The sequence below is a fragment of the Gracilinanus agilis genome, chromosome 4, assembly GCF_016433145.1.
Source record: "Gracilinanus agilis isolate LMUSP501 chromosome 4, AgileGrace, whole genome shotgun sequence".
In the NCBI taxonomy this organism is placed as follows: domain Eukaryota; kingdom Metazoa; phylum Chordata; class Mammalia; order Didelphimorphia; family Didelphidae; genus Gracilinanus; species Gracilinanus agilis.
This window is the reverse complement of record NC_058133.1, coordinates 390,043,304-390,067,797: the sequence shown is the minus strand read 5'-3', so window position 1 is coordinate 390,067,797 and position 24,494 is coordinate 390,043,304. Positions and strand designations below refer to the sequence as shown.

Sequence of the window (24,494 nt, the reverse complement as noted above, 5' to 3'; positions counted from 1 at the left end):
ATTATTATTTTTTTTAAACCCTTAACTTCTGTGTATTGGCTCATAGGTGGAAGAGTGGTAAGGGTGGGCAATGGGGGTCAAGTGACTTGCCTGGGGTCACACAGCTGGGAAGTGTCTGAGGCTGCATTTGAACCTAGGACCTCCCATCTCTAGGCCTGACTCTCAATCTACTGAGCTACCCAGCTGCCCCCTAATTAATTAATTAATTTTAAATAATTAGCCTATAAGTTTGAAGATTTCTTATCCTAATGGTATATAATAGTAACCTTTCATATTTCAATCTAACAAGAGATGGAGTGCCATAACTGTCTTCCTCAGTTTCCTCATTTGTAAAATGGGGATAATGATAGCACCTGTCTCCTAGGGCTGAGGATAATCTGAGGTTACTTTTGTAAAGCAGTTTGCAAATACTAAAACACTATATGAATGCTAACTATTATATGTTACAGTCTTCCCCCATTCTGTAAATTCATTTGTTCAGCAAACATTTATTAAATACTTAATATGTGAAATGTAATATTTAATGTGCATTAGAGATAAAAGGATAAATCCCCTCTGTCTCTTATTATAGTATCAGATATAGTGGATACTCAGTTTTGTTGACATAGGTATAGAATTAGAGTAATTAACTCATATTATTTAACCATTTATAGCTTGTACAGATTGGAGCTAAGTTCATGTTTGTGGCAGGAATGTTTGTCTCAGGAGGAGCTACAGTTCTCTTTGGGTAAGTTTCTGGCTTTTTGGACTTGGGATTCAGTTGAACATCAACTTCAAAATCTATATTCATTTGGAAATTTGTGTGAAAGAGCATAGTGATCTGATTAGAATGAAGTAAAGATGTTAAAATTAGGTGCCAAGTAAGCTCTGAAAAGAAGGGATTCTTAGCATTTTGTAGTTATTTTTGGCTGCCACCATAGAGGAAGAGTGGAGAGTGGTTACTCTGAAAAGCAGACTTTTAGGACCTCTGTTTCCCTTCATTTTTCTTGTCATCTCCCCCATTAGACTGTTTCTTTAGTAGCACACATGCTCAGTTAGCCAAGTTGGGTTATATACCAACTAATTTTCAATTACTCTTGAAATAAGCTAGTATTCTCTATTTAATTCCTCTTAAGCACTTTCCTACTTGTAATTTGATAGAGGGATACAAATAAGAAGACCACGAGTGACTGATCCATGGCTCCATAGGCAAGCCAAAATTTACCATCTCTAAATAACAAGCACATTTTGTGCACCTTTTGGTAAAATTCAAGTGTCAGCTTTTTTTTTTTTTTTTTTTGATGTCTTAGAAACCTAGTCTGAACATTCCCCAGGAATAAAATTAAGCATAAAGCTGGGTTGGCTTGGTACCTTTTAGTTTGTATGCCCAGTATCTACCAGATATGTTTAATCATGCTGGAGTAATCAAAAAAGAGAATCCATTCCTGCTTCTATTCTCGTTAAAACATCACTAGCCATATTGATATATAATTTTTTCTCTTTATTTTTCTTGACTTTTTTTTGGCACTATGGCTAATATGGAAATATGTTTGGCAGAGGGGAGGAAGGGAGAAAATTTGGAACACAAAGTTTGTTTTTTTAAGAATGTGAAAAATAAAAACTTTTTTAAAATTAATTTTAAAAAATAGCATCAGCAAATTAGAATATGGAAAACCTAAGTAAGAAAAAACAGATTTTAGCTTGGACCAATAAGATTATTATCTTGAGTCCTACAGAGAACCAAAAGCATAGTTAGATTCTAGTCAAACTACCTATTTCTTATTTCATCTCTGCTACAATGAAAACATGATTCCTAGGAAAGTAGTAGAGGATGTGTTTAAAAGCCTACACATCACATTATCATTTCATTGATGTTTACCGTTGCTATGCTGAGCTCTAGGATTCTTGCTAGATCAGTAATAGTAGATGTGTTACCTTTTTCCAAAATCTAATTATAGGGGACTCATTAAGATTTGATTGCCATGAAGGTAGCTAGTGACCTGCTGCAGGGTTTTTTTTATTTCTTTTTTTTTTTAAACCCTTAACTTCTATGTATTGGCTCATAGGTGGAAGAGTGGTAAGGGTGGGCAATGGGGGTCAAGTGACTTGCCCAGGGTCACACAGCTGGGAAGTATCTGAGGCTGGATTTGAACCTAGGACCTCCCGTCTCTAGGCCTGACTTTCAATCCACTGAGCTACCCAGCTGCCCCCAACCTGCTGCAGTTTTAATATAGTCTAGGCCTTAGTAATAGCAAGCCTACTCTAAAAGGTATCACAGGGACTTCCTTAGGCTAGCCCATGCCAAAGATTTGATGGGGAATCCAGAGTCATAAAAGTTAAAAGTCTTAACTGAGAGCCTGTAGCCATTCTGAGTAATTCTGCCCAAGTGGTTCCATGTTTGGGATTGTTCTAAAGAGTTTCAGACCACTGAGTATGCTAATTTAGTACCCTCTTGGATCAGTCTGTCAACAAATATTTCTTAAACACTTCCTGTGTGCCAGACACTGTGGAACTATGTGTTCTCTGAACATTCTCTTAGGAGCTCAGGAAAAAAAGAAGAAACTGAATCACCCCTGGACAAATCCAATTCTTAAAAATCAGTATTTCCCCTTTCTGTGAGACTGTTAACCAAAGCAACATTTTTAATGCCTGACCCCCAGTGCTTGAAGAAATTGAATGTGAACTCTGCTAATCAGGCTATTATGCTTATCTAGTGACGTGTATGAAGCTATATATTTGAGAATTGTCTTTATTCTTTTATAGTATGTTGGATCGAGCTCCCGATGGACCAATATTTATTACTATGTGTTTTCTTGTGAGAGTGGTGGACGCGATAAGCTTTGCTGCAGCAATAACTGCATCATTTTCTCTTCTTGCAAAAGCTTTTCCAAATAACGTAGCTACAGTAATGGTATGTCTTTAAGTGCTTGCCAGATATTTGTTGGCTCCCAAGTTTTCCCCTGTCTAAAGAGGTTGGTGGCCCTTCTTTCCATTAATGATAATTTTTTTCTTCTGATAACTTCTGTTATAGTAGGTCCCCAAGAAGCAGAAAAGAAAGACCAAGAAGGACCTGGATTGACTGAAAATATGCTTGTTGGGTGACCCTGCACTCAGTTGGTGCAGTTCTCCAGGCCACAATAAATAAATGGGTTCTCTAAAGCCATAATAACCAAATGATTGAATATCTGTCTTTGTCAAAAGGGCTTTCTCCCTATATGGATGAAATCACAGGTCAAGACTCAAAAATATTACATTCCTAACATATTCTAGGGCCCTAGAAGAATATGGTACTTTGAGGTTGCTTAGGAAAGTGTAACCCATTTTCCACAACCTTCCAAAGGTAAAGATATATAAATATATGAAATGAAAGTCAACTATAGACTTAAAAATATTTAGCCACTGCTTCAGATGCATGAAAATGGATAACGATTCAATATGAGAGATATCTATTAGTACATGACACTTATAGAAGATCACTGATTATATGACATAGATAAGAAGATCACTATTAGCCAGCCTTTTACAACTTATGTAGCATGGCTTTTAATTGCCAAAAGTCATATTTCATTGTTTTATTTTTTCCATTTTCCCTTTATTTATAATATGCAAATCCAGGTATTTATAAAAAGCAAATGTGGCCAGCTCTCTTTATCACTATGTTCAGAACATCTTGAAATTATGTTTTGTTCTTTCACAAATATTTTGGCTTTGAAAAACAAAAAAGGCCTGGAAAGTTTTTAATAAATATAAATCAATTTTAAAAATTCATCTCGAATTTTTTTGAAACTTTTTTTTGGCTAGGTAAGAAGCATGGATATAACCACTATTACCAAATTTGCCTTTTACCAGTAAAAGGCCTACTCTCTTTAGCATAACATAAAATTTTGGATCCTAACTCCCTTACCTTATAAGTTTCAGAATTAAGGATAATTAATTAATTAGCTACTTCTTTGGACATCCCCATGTAGGAAAGGATAACATTTTTGTCCTCCCTACTCTCATGGAATTTTTTTTAACCCTTACCTTCCATCTTCAAATCAATCCTGTGTATGGGTTCCAAGGCAGAAGAGTAGTATGGGGTAGGCAATGGGGTTTAAGTGACTTGCCCAGAGTCACACAGCTAGGAAGTGTTTGAGGTCACATTTGAACCCAGGACATCCCATCTCTAGGCCTCTCAATGCACCGAGCACCTAGCTGCTCCCTGCCATGGAATTCTTGAAGAATGGATAATGAATGGATGAAAAACAGTTGTATGGACATTTCTATCATATACCCCTATAACTTCTAGATTCACTACCTACAAGTACAAGTAAATTTACCCATGATTCTTAGGACCCTCTAGTCTCCTTAAAGAAGTTCTCTATTACTGGTGAGGAATTGTGTAAAATGTGCTTTACCCCCAAACCTGTTATCAAAAGCTACCCAACAAAACAGCTTTCTCTAGCTTAAAGCCCAAGGTAACCTAGCTTGACTTTGATGAAGTGTAATGGCTTTATAGTAGTCAGTTTCTGGGTATCTTTAAATACTTAGCAGTTTGATTGGTGCTAGGGAAACACTGACTTGCTTTTTCCTTTTTTTTCTCACTTTTAGGGAAGTCTTGAAATTTTTTCTGGCCTTGGCCTAGTTTTAGGACCTCCACTAGGTGGTTTCTTATACCAAACCTTTGGCTATGAGGTGCCATTTATTTTTCTTGGATGCCTAGTTCTACTGATGGTACCACTCAACATGTGTATTTTACCTAATTATGGTAAGACTACATTTCTTACTCACATGAGGTGTTTGACCAGATTGAAGAGCATTACAAATGTATATTCCCTTCCCCAAATGGTGATGAGCATGTGATTTATGTTAAGTTCTGGCTATAATCTGAATTATAAATTCCCCACTTTTTTACTTTAGAAGATTAAACTATTATTATAGGATTATAGCTTTATTATTAAAAGGGATCATCTATTCCTGGGGTTTTTAATGTGAGTTTTATAAACTTGATTTTCTTCTATTTTAATAACTATGCCATGAACTTGATTTCTTAACATTTCAATAATAATATTTGTCATAAAGAAGGTATCTTTGTCTACTATTATAGTTATTATAGGGTATATTAATCAGGGAAGCTGTGCCTTAGATTCTCTTGATAGCTGGTGCAGGGACACCGGAGTCCTGTCACTCAGCTGAATGTTATAATAACTGCCCCTTCTTGATAACAGTGCCCAGGCAGGATCCCTAAAAGTCAGGTGGATGGATAACCCTTTCAGGTCCCACCTGGGGTTGGATTGATTATTAATATTGGGCTCTATTAGCCTTGGATAATGTTTTCATCTGACTGCGTTGCTCCCTCCCCAAGGGTTGTGATGTAATAATCACTCAGGAAGGTACTTAATAAACTTTATCTATAGATGTTAATAAGGGAAGGGAATAATCAGGAACAGATTGGGGATAGGAGACCCTGTCACTAATGGCTATGATCACTAATCCCTCAGGACTGTAGGCTATTTCAGTAATGCTGGAGCTCTTGTTCTTCACCTCCTCTGGCTCAGCTTGGCCATGGCCAAACCAGAGAAAGCAATCTGTTTGGTTGATACAGATATTGATGATCCCTCTCAGCTTCTTATTGCCAGTTGTTATGTCAGTCCTACAGCTGTCAGGCTCCTTTACCTCCCTTACCTCCCTCTGCTTCTTCTCCTTCCCTTTTCCCGGTTCCTACCTGGGCCCAGATACCTAAATATCTAATGATGGTTCAGATGTCTAAATATCTAGGGGGAATTCAGAGAGAATTAGAGGACCCACAGTCAAAGATCCACAGGTCAATGCTCCAAGATCAGAGATCAATGTCCAAGGCCAAGGGTCCAAAGCCCAGGGCCCTTGTCAGATGGCTGTCTGGGTATTTATATCCTCTCGCCAACTGCCTTTCCTCTTGTCCTCACGGCATCTGGGAACATTCTGATGTCTCCAACTGTCTTCACCTGTCAATCAAGGTGAGACTCACAACTCCCAGAGTTTGAATATGACATATTTCAACATAATTGGTTTCTTTTGTCATTCTCCATATTTTATTCATATAATAATGTTATTTGGGAAGCAACTTGGTGGTTCAGTGGATTGAGAGCCAGGCCTAGAGATGGAGGGTCCTGGGCTTAAATTTGACCTCAGACACTTCCTAGGTGTGTGACACTGGAGCAAGTCTCTTAACCCCCATTGCTTAGCCCTTACCACTCTTATGTCTGCATGGAAACCAATAAACAGCATTTATTCTAAGACATAAGGTAAGGGTTTTTAAAAAATAAATAAAAATATTATTTGGAGAAGGGGTTCATAGGTTTCAACAAACATAACACATAAAGACCCATGACACATACAAAAAAGTTTTAATAAACTTATTTAGTATAACCCTTTTCATCTAATATGTGCCTTTTTATAAATGAGAAAACTGAGATCCAAAGAAGCTTAAATGGTTCACATCAGATCACAAAGTAATAAATAGCAGAGAGGAATATTCTCTTTTTAATTTTTCTTTTGAATAATGATCATGTTTTTGGCAATAAAATAACATAATATAAGAACAAAAGGAACTCCAAATGACAGTGACCCACCAAGACCAAAAAAATCCCACCATATAGCAGAACTTAGTTCTGAAAACTATGTTTTGTTAGATTTGAGACTATCTGTAAGTAAACTTGTAAAGAAAGCAAAGCTTATCTTCAGTATATACTTAGAGATAATTCTTTCTGGAGTGGCCCTGCCTTCCCCAGTTGGCACTTTATGCTACTTCAAATCAAAATTCTTTTCCCTTCTTTTTCTCTCCTTTATACTCCAGAGCTACCAGTTTCCCATTTCTACATACAGTACTTTCTTTCTCAGTTGACTTGCATATCAAAGGAAGTTTCCTCATCTGGAAATTTCATATGCCAATTAAATTCCTCTCTTCTTAGTACTAAGTAAGGGAAAGTTGCTGGTTTTATTTTTTATTTAATCACTTGATTAAAAAATAAACATCTAATATTCTAAATGTTTCCTTTTAAAGGAATCATTCCTCATTTTATTGAGGCAAGGAGTAAGGCCTTTTTATTTCATTGGATTGGTATCTCCCAAATGAGAAAACTCTTATCAGTGCAAGTTGGCACCTTCTCTTACAATTTTTGAGATGTACCTTTTACTTACTTTCTTTAATCCAGTTATCTGATTCCTTTTTTTTCCTCTCAGTATTCAAGTAGAATACCTCTTCTTCCCCTTCTCTTTTACTTGTTTTGTTCATGAGTTTTTATGCTTTTCAGCACTTTTTTTCTAAAAAAGAATTTCTCCCCCTCATTCTCACTTTCCATCTTCTCTTTCTGTCTACCTTAGATTTTTATTCTTTGATTATGACACTGATATTTATTTAGGCCTTTTTTAGTCTCTTTATTCTTCATGGAATTAAAATTTTTAAGGCATATCTATTTGAAGTTTCTTCATCTAAACAGTTTCTCTGTTATTGTCTTGCCCCCAGCCTCTGTGGTGCCTCACTCGTAGAAATAACAGTCTTGCAGGTGATAGGAAGAACATTACCCATGGTAGGAATTTCCTTATGTCCCTGATTCTGTAGATCATTATTGACCTTTTCATCCCTTAGTTCATTTTTCCCTTTGTTTGCTTTGAAATCACTTCCCTCATTAACCTGGGGTCATCCTAAATGTCTAAGTCAATGGATATAGGACTGATGTTAGAATCATCAAGGTTGCCCAATTTAGCTGAGTTTATGGAGTCATTGGAATTTGTCTTTTTCATATATAGAATTAATAATGATTATGCCTTTTTGTGAGGAAAATTTCAGTTTCTCAAAAGTTTCATCACCTGGAGCTGACCAAAGTTGGGGAGAATATACCTTTTGTTGCTGTGGTTATTTTCATCTCTGGAAATCACAAAGGGTAGATAATGCAGAGGAAATATAAATTAGTGAGTAATATAAAACCAAAGCTTCCTAATTCTCTACCCAGTATTCTGTCTCTCATTATATACAAGGTTGATTAATTCAGTTTTTGAAATGATAAATATGACGATGGGACTGCTAGATGAAAAAATTCTACTGTCACGGTGACAACAGAAATGTGGGAGTAAACTTCAGAAAAAAAGTTGAGGCTGGATTCAGAAGTCATAATAACAATAACAATAGCAGCAATAATAATAATAACTAATAAAAAGGTAACATTATGTGGCTTCAGAGTCAGGAAGACCAGAGTTCAAATCCAGAATCTTATACATATATATGACTGACAAGATCTACAAAGTGCTTTATGTAAATTATCTCAATTTATCCTCATAACATCTCTGAGGTTGGCAGTAGAATTCCATCTTAGATATGAGGACACTGAAGCTCAAAAGGGTTAAGTGACTTGCCCAGGTCATCCAACTTTTAAGTCAAATCTAAGGCAGGATTTGAACCCATGCTTTCCTGACTTCAAGCCCATTGCTTTCTGCAAAAAAGTTGAAATAGTTTGGTTAATTTTATATAACTTTAATCCTTCAAAATCAGTTTAGCAGCTTCCTAGTATTATATTTTAATGTGTATATTCCTTTTATTTGGGTTCATGGGAGTCTGTGAGATTTTTTTTAAACATTTATTAATATTTATTTTTTTTTAAAGTTAACATGGTTACATAATTCATGCTCTTACTGTCCCCTTCCCCCCCCCCCCATGGCAGATGTGTATTTCCACTGGTTTTAACATGTGTCATTGATCAAGACCTATTTCCAAATTGTTGATAGTTGCATTGGTGTTGTAGTTTCAAGTCTACATCCCCAATCATGTCCGCCTCAACCCATGTGTTCAAGCAGTTGTTTTTCTTCTGTGTTTCCACTCCTGTAGTTCTTCCTCTGAATGTGGGTAGCATTCTTTTCCATAAGTCCCTCAGAATTGTCCTGGGTCATTGCATTGCTGCTAGTACAGAAGTCCATTACATTCCATTTTACCACAGTGTATCAGTCTCTGTGTACAATGTTCTCTGGCTCTGCTCCTTTTGCTCTGCATCAATTCCTGGAGGTCTTTCCAGTTCACCTGGAACTCCTCCAGTTTATTATTCCTTTGAGCGCAATAGTATTCCATCACCCGCATATACCACAATTTGTTCAGCCATTCCCCAATTGAAGGGCATAACCTCATTTTCCAGTTTTTTGCCACCACAAAAAGCGCAGCTATAAATATTTTCGTACAAGTCTGTTTATCTATGATCTCTTTGGGGTACAAACCCAACAATGGTATAGCTGGATCAAAGGGCAGGCATTCTTTTATAGCCCTTTGAGCATGATTCCAAATTGCCAGCCAGAATGGTTGAATCAGTTCACAACTCCACCAGCAATGCATTAATGTCCCAGTTTTGCCACATCCCCTCCAGCATTCATTACTCTCCCCTTCTTTCATTTTAGCCAATCTGCTAAGTGTGAGGTGATATCTCAGAGTTGTTTTGATTTGCATTTCTCTAATTATTAGAGATTTAGAACACTTTCTCATGTGCTTATTGATACTTTTGATTTCTTTATCTGAAAATTGCCTATTCATGTCTCTTGCCCATTTATCAATTGGGGAATGGCTTGATTTTTTATACAATTGGTTTAATTCTTTGTATATTTGAGTAATTAGACCCCTGTCAGAGTTTTTTGTTATGAAGATTTTTTCCCAATTTGTTGTTTCCCTTCTGATTTTGACTACATTGTTTTTGTTTGTACAAAAGCTTTTTAGTTTGATATAATCAAAATCATTTATTTTACATTTTGTAATTTTCTCAAACTCTTGCTTGGTTTTAAAATCTTTCCTTTCCCAGAGATCTGACAAGTATACTATTCTGTGTTCCCTTAACTTATTTATAGTTTCCCTCTTTATATTCAAGTCATTCACCCATTCTGAATTTATCTTGGTGTAGGGTGTGAGATGTTGATCTAAACCTATTCTCTCCCATATTGTTTTCCAAATTTCCCAGCAGTTTTTGTCAAATAGTGGATTCATGTCCCAAAAGTTGGGCTCTTTGGGTTTATCATACACTGTCTTGCTGATGTCATTTACCCCAAGTCTATTCCACTGATCCTCCTCTCTATCTCTTAGCCAGTACCATATTGTTTTGATGACTGCTGCTTTATAGTACAGTTTAATATCTGGTACTGCTAGGCCCCCTTCCTTCACATTTTTTTTTTCATTATTTCCCTTGATAATCTTGACCTTTTGTTATTCCAAATGAACTTTGTTATATAGTCTGTGAGACTTTAATGATTTTTGATTTGGGCCCTTTCTGTCAACATTATTACATTTTTTTTTTTTGAGATTCCTAAGGGAAAGAGCTTTAGGACCTTAAACTTTTAGCTTATTCCAGCATCTAGTATAATGATTGTCCATGGCAGATGTTTAATAAATGTCACCGGCTGAATTTGAAGATTTTAGCTAAATTTTCTTCAAAATTTTATCAGCCCAGAATTAACATTTGAATTGAAAAATAAACTAACTCAGAAACACTTTGACTTTAATTCTCTGGTTATATATGTCTACCTTTTGCATCTCCAAAGATGCTGATACCATTTTTAGCCACATGGTGGCAAACCGTCCTTTCCTAATCCTACATTCAGTTCTGTTCTGTCCTGGCTTTCAAGTCCAGCGAAGCTCATGCTTAGGAAACTGCATATTGTTGGGCTGCTGCTTCACCCAATATTTATATAACATGGTCTGTGTGCTTCTTTTATCACCCTGGTCACCCTTCTCTGTGCCTTTTCCAGTTTTCCAGTGCTTTCCTAAAATGTGTTAACCAAAGGCTATATCTTCTTTTGATCAATACATTATGCCTTGCAACACAATTTAAAATTGTACTAATTCTTCTTTAAAAAAAAAAAACAACAAAACATTGTCATATTGTCGATATAAGGTCAATGATGCTACTAGATCTTTTTAATTTTTTAAAAATTAATGTATGTTATATTAAATACTCCATTATCTCCCTCTCCCCTCATTAGAGAAGGCATTTATTTAACAAAAAAGATATTTATACATATGTCTTATTTCTTTCTTTAGAGGTAGACATACGTAAATCATTCTTGAAACTATTTCTGTTGCTATATATAATGTTCTCTTGTATTGCTCATTTCACTCTTTATAATTTCACATAGGTCTTTTTATGTTTGTCTAGAATTAGTCTGCCCATCATTTCTTACCTTGCAGTAGTATTCCATCACAAGCATATGCCATGACTGGTTTAGCCATTCCCCATTTGATGGGCATACTCTCAATTTCCAGTTCTTTGCCACCACAAAGTGAGCTGCTATAAATATTTTAAAACACATAGGTCCTTTTTTCCTGAGCACTTTAGGAAATAAACCTAATAGTGGTATTGCTAAGTCAAAAGGTATAGTTTTATAACTCTTTGTGGATAATTCCAGATTGTTCTCTAAAATGTTTGGATCAGTTTACAATTCTACCAGCCATTTTTATACAACTCCTTCAACATTTGTCATTCGTGTCTCCATTTCTGCCCCTGTACAGATGAGTCTTTTTAAGTGTGTCTCAAATTGTAATAGCAATAAATATATCATTTTAGATTTGACCTTCTAAAAGCCACATTTGCCTTTAGAGACTTTTTGTGTCTTGACTCTGTCTTCCAGTGCCTGCACTGTCTGTCACTCCCAGATCTGAGTCATCTATAAGTATACCTTCATCCAAATCCTTGATAGTAGACTTGGACAACACAAGGCCAAAGTTAGATCCTAGGCCTTTCTCTGGGTTGATGTTGATTCCTTTATCACTATTTCACATCCCAAAAGAATAAGTCTCATGGATGGTTAGGAATGTTATGCTCTCTTTGCAAGCTAGTGAGGGAGATATTTTTGGGTAACCAAAGACTACAATCTTCTCCAGTTTATGAAAAGTATACTCTCAGCAATGTCCCTAAGTGACTATGTGACCTTAGATAAATCATTTTAGTTCTCCAAACCTGTGTCTTCAAATGAGGGAGTTACCTTGGAGACTACCAAGTCCCATAGGTATCTATTTCATAATTAATAAGATTGGATCTCTAGGTAGGGAGGAGGGAAAAATACATTGGGAAGTGAAAATGATCATGAAAATAAGAGCTATCAATAACATTTTTAAAAATTGAACAAAAAATTTCTCTTCTTTGATCAATAGATGCTTCTCCTAGTGAACACTCTTTCTGGAAACTTGTTACTCTACCGAAGGTTGTTCTTATATCATTTGTCATCATTTCGTTGAGTGGAGGTTTTGGATTCTTGGATCCTACTCTGTCTCTCTTTGTATTGAATAAAGTAAGTAATACTCAATATAAAAACTTTAGTTTTGCATATTAACATAAGCTGCCTGCTACTCAGCTTTTAGGAAAGGCCTCTAAATGATCATGTAAGATTTTTATAAAAATAGGAGGTTTTTCTTGGGCTCAAAGTTCTCCACTTCCCTCTGGTGTAGTGGCATAAAGGCTGTATCCGAAGTCTAGAAGGATGTGGAAGTGAATCCCCTCTCTGACACTTACCAGTAGTGGGACCACAGGTAAATCATTCACCTTCTCTGGGCCTCAGTTTCCCCAATGTAAAATGTGAGAATCAAATGAAATCATGTACATAAAGAACTTTTGCAACCCTTAGAAAAGTGCTTTGTAAAAGTTAACAATTCTACTGGAAAAATAACACGAGGAGAAAGTGACCTAGGACACTGCCTGGGCAGCACCATAATCCCAAATCTTTTTTTAAATGATAAAATGGCTTTCAGATGATAACATTAAGGCATAGTCCAAGAGCTACAGTGGTTCATATTGGATAAATCATCTGTGCTGTATCTATGGGACAGAGGACATGGAGAAGGGTTGTATAGGATGGTAAGGCTTGGATGGGCTGTGATCTGTACTGATGGAGGGAATACCACATTCATGAAATTATTAGAACCATTAATATGATTTGAAATAATTAGTACTGACAGCTCGTTTAGTTTAGAGGCCAAATTGATTTAATTATTAACATTTTCTTGACATTTAGTTGTCTATTTTTCTATCCTGTTAATGTGTTTTTTTCCAAAGGCTTTCCTTCTGGTAGGTAAGACTTGCTTTTATGAATGTTTCTTAATATATTTGCTTAGTGATAACTTCAATTTCTCCTAGGGGAGAGAGAGAAGGGGGAAATGAATCCATCAACATAGGCTCTAAGAAAACATTTAAAACACTAAACTAAGCAATGATACCTTATATATGTATAGCACAGTGATGGAGAACCTATGGCACGAGTGCCTATGGCTCTCTGTGGGCACTCGGCTGCCCTCCCTCCCCTAGAGTTGGTTACTAGAAAGACAGAAGGCCTCCAGAGGAGCTCTCTGCCCAGCTGCCCAATGGGAGAACTTTCTCCCTTCTCTATGTGGGGTGGGGCAGGGCAGGGCATCCAGCACTGGGGGAGTGAAGGGGGTACAAGCATGGTACTCGGTCTCTGGGGGGGTGGGCACAGCACTCAGTCTCGGGGCTGGGGGCAGGACCCAGCACTAAAAGTTCTCCATCACTGGTATAGCACCTCACAGTTTTCAAAGGGATTCCACATAGACATCTCACTGAGTATGTAACTATTTCTTTTTTATGGGAGAGTAAACTGAGTCCAGAGAAGTGGGACCTGTTGGCTCCTGGCTAGTGGAAGTACCCAAGGCCCCTAGGTTCTTCCTTCTGTCCCAAGCCGTCTCTCCTATGCAGCACCACTTCCAATAAGTAGAAAGAGAATTACTTAAATAAAAATAAAAGTTGATATAAGGTGAATTAGAGGGTAGAATAGGAAAGGGGCTTAACTGTACTAATTGATTCTTACTAAGGCATAGTAATGTGAAATATGATGAAAGTGTGAAAGGCACATTGTTTGAATCAAATTTCTTAGCCATTTTTGGGGTCATGGTCCCCCATCACCACCACCCTGTGACAAATCCAGTGAAGCGATGGACCCATTCTCAGAATCCTCCTTTGTTTTTAAATTCTTAATTAAAGGAAATTTCATTTAGGGATAACTGAAAATAAATATGTAACTTTCCCTGTAGACATTCAAAGATTCTAAAATCCACCGGAAGGGCTCCTGAAGAGTTAAGACTTAATCATGACCAGTGCAATATTTCTCTTGCAGTTTAATTTGTCAGCAGGATATGTGGGGCTCGTATTTCTGGGGCTGGCATTATCATATTCCATTTCTTCACCCCTTTTTGGACTGCTAAGTGACAAAGTACCAGTAAGTATTCTTTTTTCTAAAGAATTTACTTTTGTGTTTTCAAGTTATCTAAGGTTCTTAAAACATGTAACATATCCCTGGCTAAGATCCTTCCTTCCTTCAACATAGAATTTTGATTTTGAGAACACACAAAATTTTAATTTTTATTGTAAATATAGAAAGAAAAGGAATTGACCAAAAAATAGCTATTGTTAGTATGTGGAACCACTCACTGTCACTTCTATTCCTTATCTTGGACTAAGCTATCAGTTAGAAGGGAAAAATGCTAATATGGCCATATCTTGGGTTTTTATAGCCCTTGTTGGTTATGTTTTCCCTCTTCTGACCCTCAACCTAGATTTTCATTTTCTCTTAATTTCTCAAAATTTCTGGAAAATTGTTCAGTATTTCTTATAAAGGAAGGTTCTTGAATCACTTGTTTTTTTTTACCTTATTATGTTTAGGCTGTTTTCAAGAATGTACATAAGGTGTAATTTGCTCTTGGTATCTCCCTTTTAATTTTACAAGTAGCCTTTTTTTAAAATAACATGTGGTGGAGACATTGCCATATAAATAGCATTCTCCTTTAATTACAAACCTTTTTTACTTACCTAGAAACCATAACTCAAAAAGCAAGTGTACATAATAATAAACAAAAGTGTGTTTTTCTTTGTTTTCTCTAATCCCTCAACATTTTCTTTGAGAGATAAAAATGAAATAATTGAAAAGTGCTTTGCACAGTGCCTGGCACATAGTAAGCACTATATAAATATTAGCTATTACTATTATTGTTATTGATAAATGCCACATAATTCTGTCCTCACCTTCATTCAGTTTCCCACATTTATTTCCTCAAAACAAAAGAGGAGTTGTTTTTTCTGTTCACTTAGTCTTAAAAATAGTATTACCTTGCCTTCAACTTCTGCTACTCTAAAAATAAGTAAAAAAAATCTTACTTCTAGGGATTTCATCTGGCTCTTGTATTTTCTTTATTAGTATCTAAGGAAATGGCTTCTGGTTTCTGGAAACATAATAACAGCAGTATGCTATATGCTTTTAGGACCTGTTCCAATCTTACATATCAAGAGGTAAAATTTCTTTTATTTTCTCAATATTATTGTATAAATATAATTGTGAATTCTTTAAGTTACTGCAATTAATCTGAGGTATATCTTTTTTTTTTTTTTTTTTTACATTGTACCTGCCTTTTATCAGTGAGTTACTTTTGGGCTTGGGGCCATATAGAATGTTTGCCAGCTCTTCCATATTACTCAAACAAACTGAGCTACCCAGCTGCCCTCAGGATCTGAACTTTTTAAGTGACCTAAGTTACTGAGAATAAGTAAAAGAATGCTGAAAAGATGCCTGTATTACCCATGAATCTCCTCTTTATTTAAAAATATTAATGCTAAATTTCATTTCATTAAATTGATGCTTCTTTGTGTGCCAAAATAAAGGAGACATTTCTGGTGCTTTGATTAGAAGAAAAACAAAAACACTCTACTTTAGGACCCTTTGCTCTCATTTGCCTTTAAAAAGCACTTTTTTAAAAAAGCACTGATAATGGAAATATAACAGTCCTGGTGAACTTGATTTGGATGCCTTTTGAAGGAGCCTGAGTCACTAACGACCCTAGGAGATGGATTTCTTCTCAGCTTCACACAGCAACCAGTCTAAGCTTTGCCAAAAGGACCACTGCAAAAGGCATTTGTTAATATAATATTCAGATGTGGATTAGTAAGGTATGGCCAGAATTTACCATATGTCTGACTTCCAGAGATACTGCAGGAGAGAAACAAAGCTAAAAGGCATGCCTTAAGACAGTATAGTTATCTGCTTATGCATCAAAAGGTATTGGAACTGACCTAAGAACAGAAAGAAAAGGAGGAAATATGATGGGTAGGGCTAAGAAAAGTAAACGGACTATTCTTGAAATATGAAGGTGACTGGGTTTCCAAGGGGTATATATGCTGGAACCACCACACCAGTGTGATCACTTTGAATCTCTGATAGCATGAGATGTGACTTCTAGAGTCAAGGCCAACAAGAGTTCTTATCTGTGGGAAGCTAACTAGCTTGTGACCTTGATCCCATTAGCACAAAGCTTTCACTTTCTTTAAAACACTAATTTTTTTTCTCTTAATTTTTTTTTTGCAGTCAGCTGTGGCTATTAGTCCTAGTACTGGTTGTGAATGGTGTCTCTGCTGGCATGAGTATAATACCAACTTTCCCAGAGGTACTCAGTTGTGCATAGTAAGTGATCATTTCAATTGATTAGAATACTTATGTGTTTGGGATAGTAATAAATGTTGGAAATTTTCTTTAGTTTCATTGTGTGGAGAGACACTATCATAAAAGATGAGAGATCCCACTACTTAAAACCTTCAAGATATTTAATCCCAGAAATTAAAAAAATTTTATTCAACTCCTTCCTCCACACCATAAAAGGCATAATTTTACAAAACATATAGATTATGTCTTTCATGTTTCTACTTCTTAGTTCATTCTCTGAGTGAACACTCACAAATTAATTATTCTTCAAATATTAAATCTGTAGTTGTATATAATGTTCTCTCGGTTCTATTTATTTTACTCTTCATTATCCCATATAATTCTTTCAAAGTTCTTTTTTAAAAAATTAATCTACTCATTGTTTCTTACAGCACAACAGAATTCCATCACAATCATAACACAATTTTTTAAACCATTCCCCAATTCATGGACATCCCCTCAATTTTTAATTTCTTTGCCACCACAAAAACAGAGCTGCTATAAATATTTTGGGACATATAGTTTCTTTTCCTTTTTCCTTGATCTCCTTGGGAAACAGACCCAACAATGGTATTGCTGGATCTAAAGATATACACAATTTTATAGTTTTCTGGGCTTAATTCCAAATGGTTGGGTCAGTTCACAGTACTACCAACAGCGTATTAGTGTCCCCACTGTTCTATTTCCTTTCTAACATTTGTCATTTTGCCATTTTAGCCATTCTGATAGGTGTGAGATGATACCTCAGAATTGTTTTGATTTGCATTTCCCTAATCAGTAGTAAGAGATTTTTTTAATGTACCTTTATATGGCTTTGATTCTTCAACTGAAAACTGTCTATTCATATATTTTTCCCATTTATCATTTGGGAGCTGGCTCTTATTTCCATAAATTTGACAAAGTTCTCTGTTTATTTTAGATATGGGACCTCTGTCCATGGCACTGTCCATGAAAACTTTTCCCCAATTGTCTGCTTTCTTCTAATCTTGGCAACATTTATTTTATTTGTACAAAAACCTTTCAATTTAATGTACTCAAAATTATCCATTTTATATTTCATAATGCTCTACATTTCTTGTTTACTCATAAATTCCTCTCTTATCCATAAATTTGGTAATTTGTTCCCCGTTCTTCTGATTTGCTTATGCTTTTTTCCTTTTATGTCTAGATCATGTATCCATTATCCATTTTGGTCTTATCTTAGTGCCCAGAATTATAAGTAATTGAATTTTATATTAGGGCTTATATGGCAATTATTTTCATGATGACCTTATGTGTAGTCATAGATTTGGAGCTAGAAGGCAACTTAGAGGTCACTGAGTTCAGTTCTTAACTTTACAGATGGGGACAGTGAGCCTCAAAACAGTGAGTCAAGTGACTTGTTAAGAGTTTTACAGAGTCTGAGGCAGGATTTGAAGCTGTGTCTTTCTGACTTCTACACCAGTGCTCTCTGATAAGGAGAAGAGTTGATACTTTATCCCATAAACAATAAGTAAAAAAAAAAAAAAAGTAAATCAGTAAAGAAGAGAAAATAAAGAAAGAACGTTTTGGGGAACAGCCATGCTGTTACATGCATGTAAGGAATGGGATGGATGGGGCCCTTGAAGGGGAAACTAAAGAAAGATCACAAAGGAGGAGAAAGCAATATCACTGAAGTCAAAAGAAAAGAGGAGAGATATCTTTAAGGAAAGGGCAAGAAGAATGTGGCCAGAGAAAAGACCAGTGGACTTAGTGTTGATCACTGATAACAATCTGAGGGCAGAGGTCAGTTTAGAACAGTGATGGGCAATCTTTTGAGCTTGGACTGTCAAAATTCGCCAAAAAAACGAGCATAACTCAAGTGATGTGTCACTTTGAGAAAAAAAAACATAATTTTGCAATATTTATAGTTTAAATAACAAAAATGTATCATTGTAATATATAACAGCATTTAATAAACCAAAATAGGTAAATTAATATAGGTAGAATTGTCATCTATAGTGCACAGAGTGTCTACACTACACTACAACAAATGTTTCATTCTCAGCATGCTGCCCCATACTTCTCTGTATGTGGCCGCATGTCATTAAAAATGGCTACGTGTGTCAGTGGTGACATGCATGTCATGGGTTTTCCATCACCGGCTTAGAAGAAGCTGAAAAGCAAGTGAGTAGAAGGTGAGGCAGTGAAAAGAGACCACTCTTGGTTAAAGAAAGATGATTCCCTGAGATGAATGAGGGCTTGTCTATTTTGTTATTGTTCTTGTGGCTTTTTCATTTTAAGGTAAGGGACACCTGAATATATTCTTAGGTAGTGAAGAAGCTGCTAGTAAACAGGGAGAGTTTGAAGAAGACAAAGAAAACATCATCAATGAAGCAAAGCTCCTAGAGAGGGTAGCTTTATTGCACAAAAAGAGTGCCTTGGCAAGAAGCAGACACATTTCTTTCTCTGTGATTGGACCTGAGCAGCACAGAAGACTTGTGGCTCTGCAGAAGTACTGGTGTGGAAAGGGGGAAAAGAGGGCATTTATAATGCATTTCCTTAGTAAAGATGGAGGGAGATTTTTTGATGAGAGAGAAGGTAGCCATGGGGGTTTAAGGAAGAGTTGGAACTGGCAGCATCAGGAAACTTAAGAGTCAATTCAGGGAAGAAAAAAAGAATTGCAGAGTATTAATAACCATATGAAAGATTGTTCCAAATCACTAATAAAAAGAGAAATAAAAATAAAAGCCATACATTTTCACTTCAATTCCCTAAAGATGACAAAAGATGAACATAGTCAATGATGGAAGCACAGTGAAATGACAATCATACTAATACACTGTCGGTGGAACTGTAAATTGGTCCAACCATTTTTGAAAGCCTAGAATTATTCTTTTAAAAAGCTAATAACATGCTCATACCCTTCTGCAATTCCACTGCTAGACATATACTTGAACAAAATCAGGCAGAAAACTCTCATATATACCAAAGTATAGATAATGCTTTTTTCATAGTGAAGAATTAGAAATAAAGAGGATGCCTATTGATTTGGGAGATTACCAAGCAAATTATAGTACATGACTATATGGATTGAAACAGTGAAAGAATCAGAACCAGGAAAACTACATAATGACAATAATGTTAATGAACAACAGTTAAAGAAACCAAATGCCACCCAACTCATCACCAAGCATAGCCCCGAAGACTTGTCGGTATCGCAGCCCGTCAGCTCTAGAAGCATTCAGCAGCCGGGGCCCAGGAGGTGGATGGTGAGGGAAGGAGGGAGGGATAGCGGCGGGTCTCCAAGAACGAGGAAGCAAGGGAATAAAAGGCATCCCGCGGACCTCGCAGAACTTGCTGACTCTCAAGGCAAGGGAAGGAAGCTAGGCTAGAACCACGTGGGTTAGGAAGGATGAAGCGGCTGGAGAGAGGGGAGGAGTGAAAACAGTACGCCCAGATGGGGACTCCGGGGCTCAGCAGTCTGGCTTCTTGGGCAATATGGAGTCTGATTTGCATACGAGGCGTCCTGGAGAGAGAGGCCATGGGGATGGAAGAGAGCAGTGCACCCAGAGGGGCCGGGCTGGGAGGCGGGGAAGAGCCATGCTCGGGCTTGAGAGCCACGTGCCACTCCTTAAGAATGAAGGAGATGGGGGAGAGCACCTCCGAGTAGGCGGTACTAAATTAGAGTGTAGGAGGGGCTTCTGACGCCACGTGTGCAGGATGTCGTTTGTGTCAGAGGGCTCAGCCTTGTCTGATGAGTGTATCCTCTGTGCAGCCTGCTCCCAGCTCCAGATACTGGGCCCTAGTCTCTCCTAAACTTAGTCCCTCATTGTCAGTTGACTGGAAGACAAGTGAGCTGGCGCAGTGGACCCCGAGGAGAGTATAAACATTTACATAGCAAGGACTGTGGCGTGGTGCTAAGTGCCATATAATGAGTGTCTCCACAGCCCTGGGAGTTTAGGTGCTGTTCTCGCTCCCTTTACAGTTGAGGCAACTGAGGCAGATAGGAATTAAGAGACTTGCCCAGGGTCACACAGTACTAAGTATCTGAGACCAGATTTGAACCTCCACATTCCCAGTCCAGCATTCTATCCCAGTAGTTAGGTGGGAACACTGTTAACCCTGGGTCTAGAGGCAGGAAACTTGAGTTCAAATCCAACCTCAGGTGCCTATTGGTAGTCTGATGACCCTCACCCTATAAATCTAATCACATGCCAATCCTATCAATTCTATCCCCAATGTTTCTTATAAAAATCTACTTACTACCATCGTACCCACCAACTTAATTTAGACCCTTCACCAGCTCTCACCCACACCATCTTAATAGTCTCCTCTTCAGTTCATTTTCCACACAACTGCCAATTTTATGGTCCTGAAGCATGGATATGAGCACAGCATTTCCCCTTACATCTAGAGTAAAATATAAACTTCTCTTTTTGGCTTTTAAAACCTTTTGATAGCCACTTCCAGGTGCTTGGATATTGCCCTCCTTCATACATTCTCCTTGACCATACTGGCCCTCCTTGATCTTTTATACTGAATCTCATTTGCCACCTGTGTACCTTTCCATAGGTTGTCACCAATACCTGGAACGACCTCCTTTCCTCTCCCTGTTAAAACATTAGACTCCCTGATTTCCTGCAATGCTTGGGTCAAGAATGACCTCCTGCAGGAATTATATCCTGTTTCCACAGATACGATCACCTTCCTGCTTTCCTCATAATCACTGAATGTATTTATTAAAACAGATTTGAGATTTCAGCCCATACCATGCAAGTTTGCAAAGACAAAAGAGAAGGAGCCCAGTCAGTGTAGAGGAGCAATAGGAAAACAAGTGTATAGATACGTTGCATTTGAAGCTGAAAATCAGTCCAACTAATCTGGACCTCAGCTTGAACTAGGCAAGAAAAATTAATAAATTGTCCAAAATGATCCTGTCACTGGGCATATACCCCAAAGAAGTCAAGGGCAGAAACAAAGACCCAAAGCACTCGGAGTATCACTCCTTGAGGCAACACACTGGAAATAAGATTTTTGTCATTGTCTTTATCTCACCAGCTCCTACCAGTATTTGTGCTTAATAAATGTTTGGTTTGTTCTCTCTCCAGTGAAAATGGATTTGAAGAAGGATTGAGTACATTGGGACTTGTGTCTGGGCTTTTTGGTGCAATGTGGTCACTTGGGTAAGAAGTTATTTTTCTATAAAATGAGCTATTTATGCTTACTGGCATTTTAACTTAAAACCATGCTAGCAGTATATGACTTGGATATAAGAATTAATGGATTCATTTCAGTACCTTGACTCTTGAAATCCTCTAAAAATTATCGTGGAACAGTGAAAGGTGTTTGATTTAAAATAGGGGATGTGAGTCTGAGTCTCCTTTCTACCATTCCACCTTGATCACTCCATTCTCAGGATTCCTATAGTCCTTGTCTGTACCATTCATGTTGGCACTTTAATCACATACTGTAACAACTGCAACACCATGATTCATGACTATTTAAAACTAAATTACAAACCCTTGGAGGACAGGGTCCATATTTTATGCTACCATTGTATGCTCCACCATACTGACATGACTGATATTCTTTGAAACACATTTTATAACCAAAAAAATAACAAAAAATGAAAAACATTTTAAAACAAAAAAAATGTGGTTTGTAGATCTGTAGATTAAAAATATAAAAGATGTAATAAAAATGGTATCAGTTTTTAAGAAATTAAATTTTTCAAAGTTCAACAAGGTTACCCAGGTCCTACATTTCTTTTGGCAATTCAGCTAAATTACCATTTAAGCATAATTTCAAAGACTTAGAGTTTCTCTTAATTTTAAAAAGCTACCTTTCTGAAGGTACATTTTGGTTTCACCTTTCTTTTAATTTTTTTAGAGCATTCATAGGACCAACACTAGGTGGATTTTTATATGAAAAAATTGGTTTTGAATGGGCTGCAGCTATACAAGGACTCTGGGCTCTAATCACTGTAAGTAATCAATCTTTTCTCTTAAGTTATATTACAGTTTATGGAAATAAGTTCAAATTTTTAAAAAAGAAGAAAAGAGAGAAAAGAGCTTCAATGAAAAAATACAAATCTGAGAGCAAAATGAAGCTCAGAAGGAAGCACAGATAAGCATGGTGGATCTAGTACTAGTTGTGTAAATTTCAATATCCACTTAAAATTATATCCTGAAAGTTTACAATTTCAAATAAAAATATGTGCATACTGTACAAGTGATTTTAACCAGCAACTATAATTCTTTTAAAGGGATTGGCAATGGGACTATTTTATATTCAGGAGCACTGGCGAAGAAAGAGGTACTTCTTGTTTGTTTGTCCTTTATTGATGACTTTTTCATTTTTTTAAAATAATATTTATTTTCTAGTATGTCCTTTCCCCTTCCCCAAATCAGGAGTCCTTCTTTAACCTTTTTTAACTTGGTCTGTAACCAAGACTTAAAAAGGAAAAGTAATTTTAACAAAATCAACAAATGGACCTTCACTGATGGCATATACTGTAGGCACAACTAAAGTCTTCTGGGAATGAAGGAGGATTTATTTTTTTATACTTATTATGAACTCACCTGTTAGGCATTTAAAACCCTTAATACTCAGACCTGGACTGTCTTTCCAGCCTTATTATAAACTACTCTGCTTCCTCCCTTTTCTGTTCCAGGCAAATTTTCTTCTGTCTCTCACACATCACATTTCTTTCTCCAGGCTTTTGCATAAGCTATTCCTTATACTTAAGGGAATGTCCTCATTACCTCCACCTCTTATAGTTCCTCATTTCCTTTAATAATAATAATAATAATAATAACAAGAAGAAGAAGAACAATAGTTCATATTTATAAAGTGATTATTTTATGCCAGGCACAGTACTAAGTGCTTTACAATTATCTTCTTCACAATAACCCTATGAGTATGGACTACTATTATTTCCATTTTATATATTAGGAAACTGAGGCAAACAGAGTTTAAGTGATTTGATCAAGGTCATATGGCTAGGAAGTCTGTGAAAGCAGATATGAACTTGCGTCTTCCTGACTCCAGGTCCAGAGTTCTATGCATCTCAGTCAAACTTTTCTTGATTTTCCTTAATTGCTAGTACCTCCCCCACCTAAAATTATCTTGGATATATTTGCACATTATTTTATATATAAAATCTTTTTGTCTTTCTTTGTAGTAAAGTCTGACACATAGTAGGTGCTTATTAAATGTTTGTTGATTGATGAAAGTACATTTTCTCAACCTTTCAAATTGCCAAACTTAATCATTTTAATTATACAGGGTTCAGTATGTTGTATTATTGTAGTCTTTGTGTATTCTTTTTTCCTTGGCTATCTTTATTTTACACTGCATATGTCTGAAGGAGATTTCTCTCTCTCCTGTGTCACTCACATCTCCTTGTTGACCTGGAGGCCAGGTACCCCTGAGTGAATCAAGTTACAAGGATAGATCAGCCATGGGAAAAAGGCAGCCAAGAGTCACAGGACAGGAAGCAGAGCTTGGTCCTCTGGCACTGTCCCCTTGGACTGCCCCCTGCACAGTGCAGACCAAATAGAGAGCCATAATTAGCTTTTGAAACATCAGATGTGAGAGTTAGTGGGTGGAGAATAGGTTTGATAAACTGAGTCAAGAGTGGATTTTGCTCTCTTCACTTTTGTGATCGAGGTGGATGGGTCTCTTCAGTTGGTGTAGTTAGGAACTGCATGGCAGCTTTAGGATAGCCAACTAACTGAAGTCATCAGAAAGGTGATATATATATCTTTCTCCTATTTTATAATGTTTTTCTTCCTGCTACTTTTGATTTAATATTAACTGTAAAATTATAGCCAGTCTCTTAATTTTAATCCTTACGCATCATACTATCAACTTTTCCCTTTAAAATTCTCATTTGAGGGAAAGTAGGCCATATGACTTTATGTGGCATATTCATAGAGTTGGTTCAGTTCCAAGAAAATGAAGCACATCACTCAACAAGAGCTGTTGTCATGTAAACATTTGGCTACAGTTAAAAATACTTACTGTTTTTCCTTTTAAGAAATCCTGGATTATTTTCTCAGTGGTCAATGATTGCTGGGAGGGACAGAAAAGGAAAG

At 36.7% G+C, this 24,494-nt stretch overlaps 1 protein-coding gene across 1 annotated transcript in view; it reads left to right on the top strand.

Moving 5' to 3' along the window:
* Positions 1-24,494, top strand: part of SLC18B1 (solute carrier family 18 member B1) — a 41,254-nt gene that overhangs the window by 15,362 nt on the left and 1,398 nt on the right. The window contains exons 8-17 of the mRNA XM_044675442.1: positions 654-727; positions 2,743-2,890; positions 4,570-4,726; positions 12,113-12,249; positions 14,083-14,184; positions 15,160-15,251; positions 16,321-16,416; positions 21,504-21,578; positions 22,285-22,378; positions 22,661-22,710. Coding sequence (XP_044531377.1) covers positions 654-727; positions 2,743-2,890; positions 4,570-4,726; positions 12,113-12,249; positions 14,083-14,184; positions 15,160-15,251; positions 16,321-16,416; positions 21,504-21,578; positions 22,285-22,378; positions 22,661-22,710 — 1,025 coding nt within the window. The remainder of the gene's footprint in view (positions 1-653; positions 728-2,742; positions 2,891-4,569; positions 4,727-12,112; positions 12,250-14,082; positions 14,185-15,159; positions 15,252-16,320; positions 16,417-21,503; positions 21,579-22,284; positions 22,379-22,660; positions 22,711-24,494) is intronic.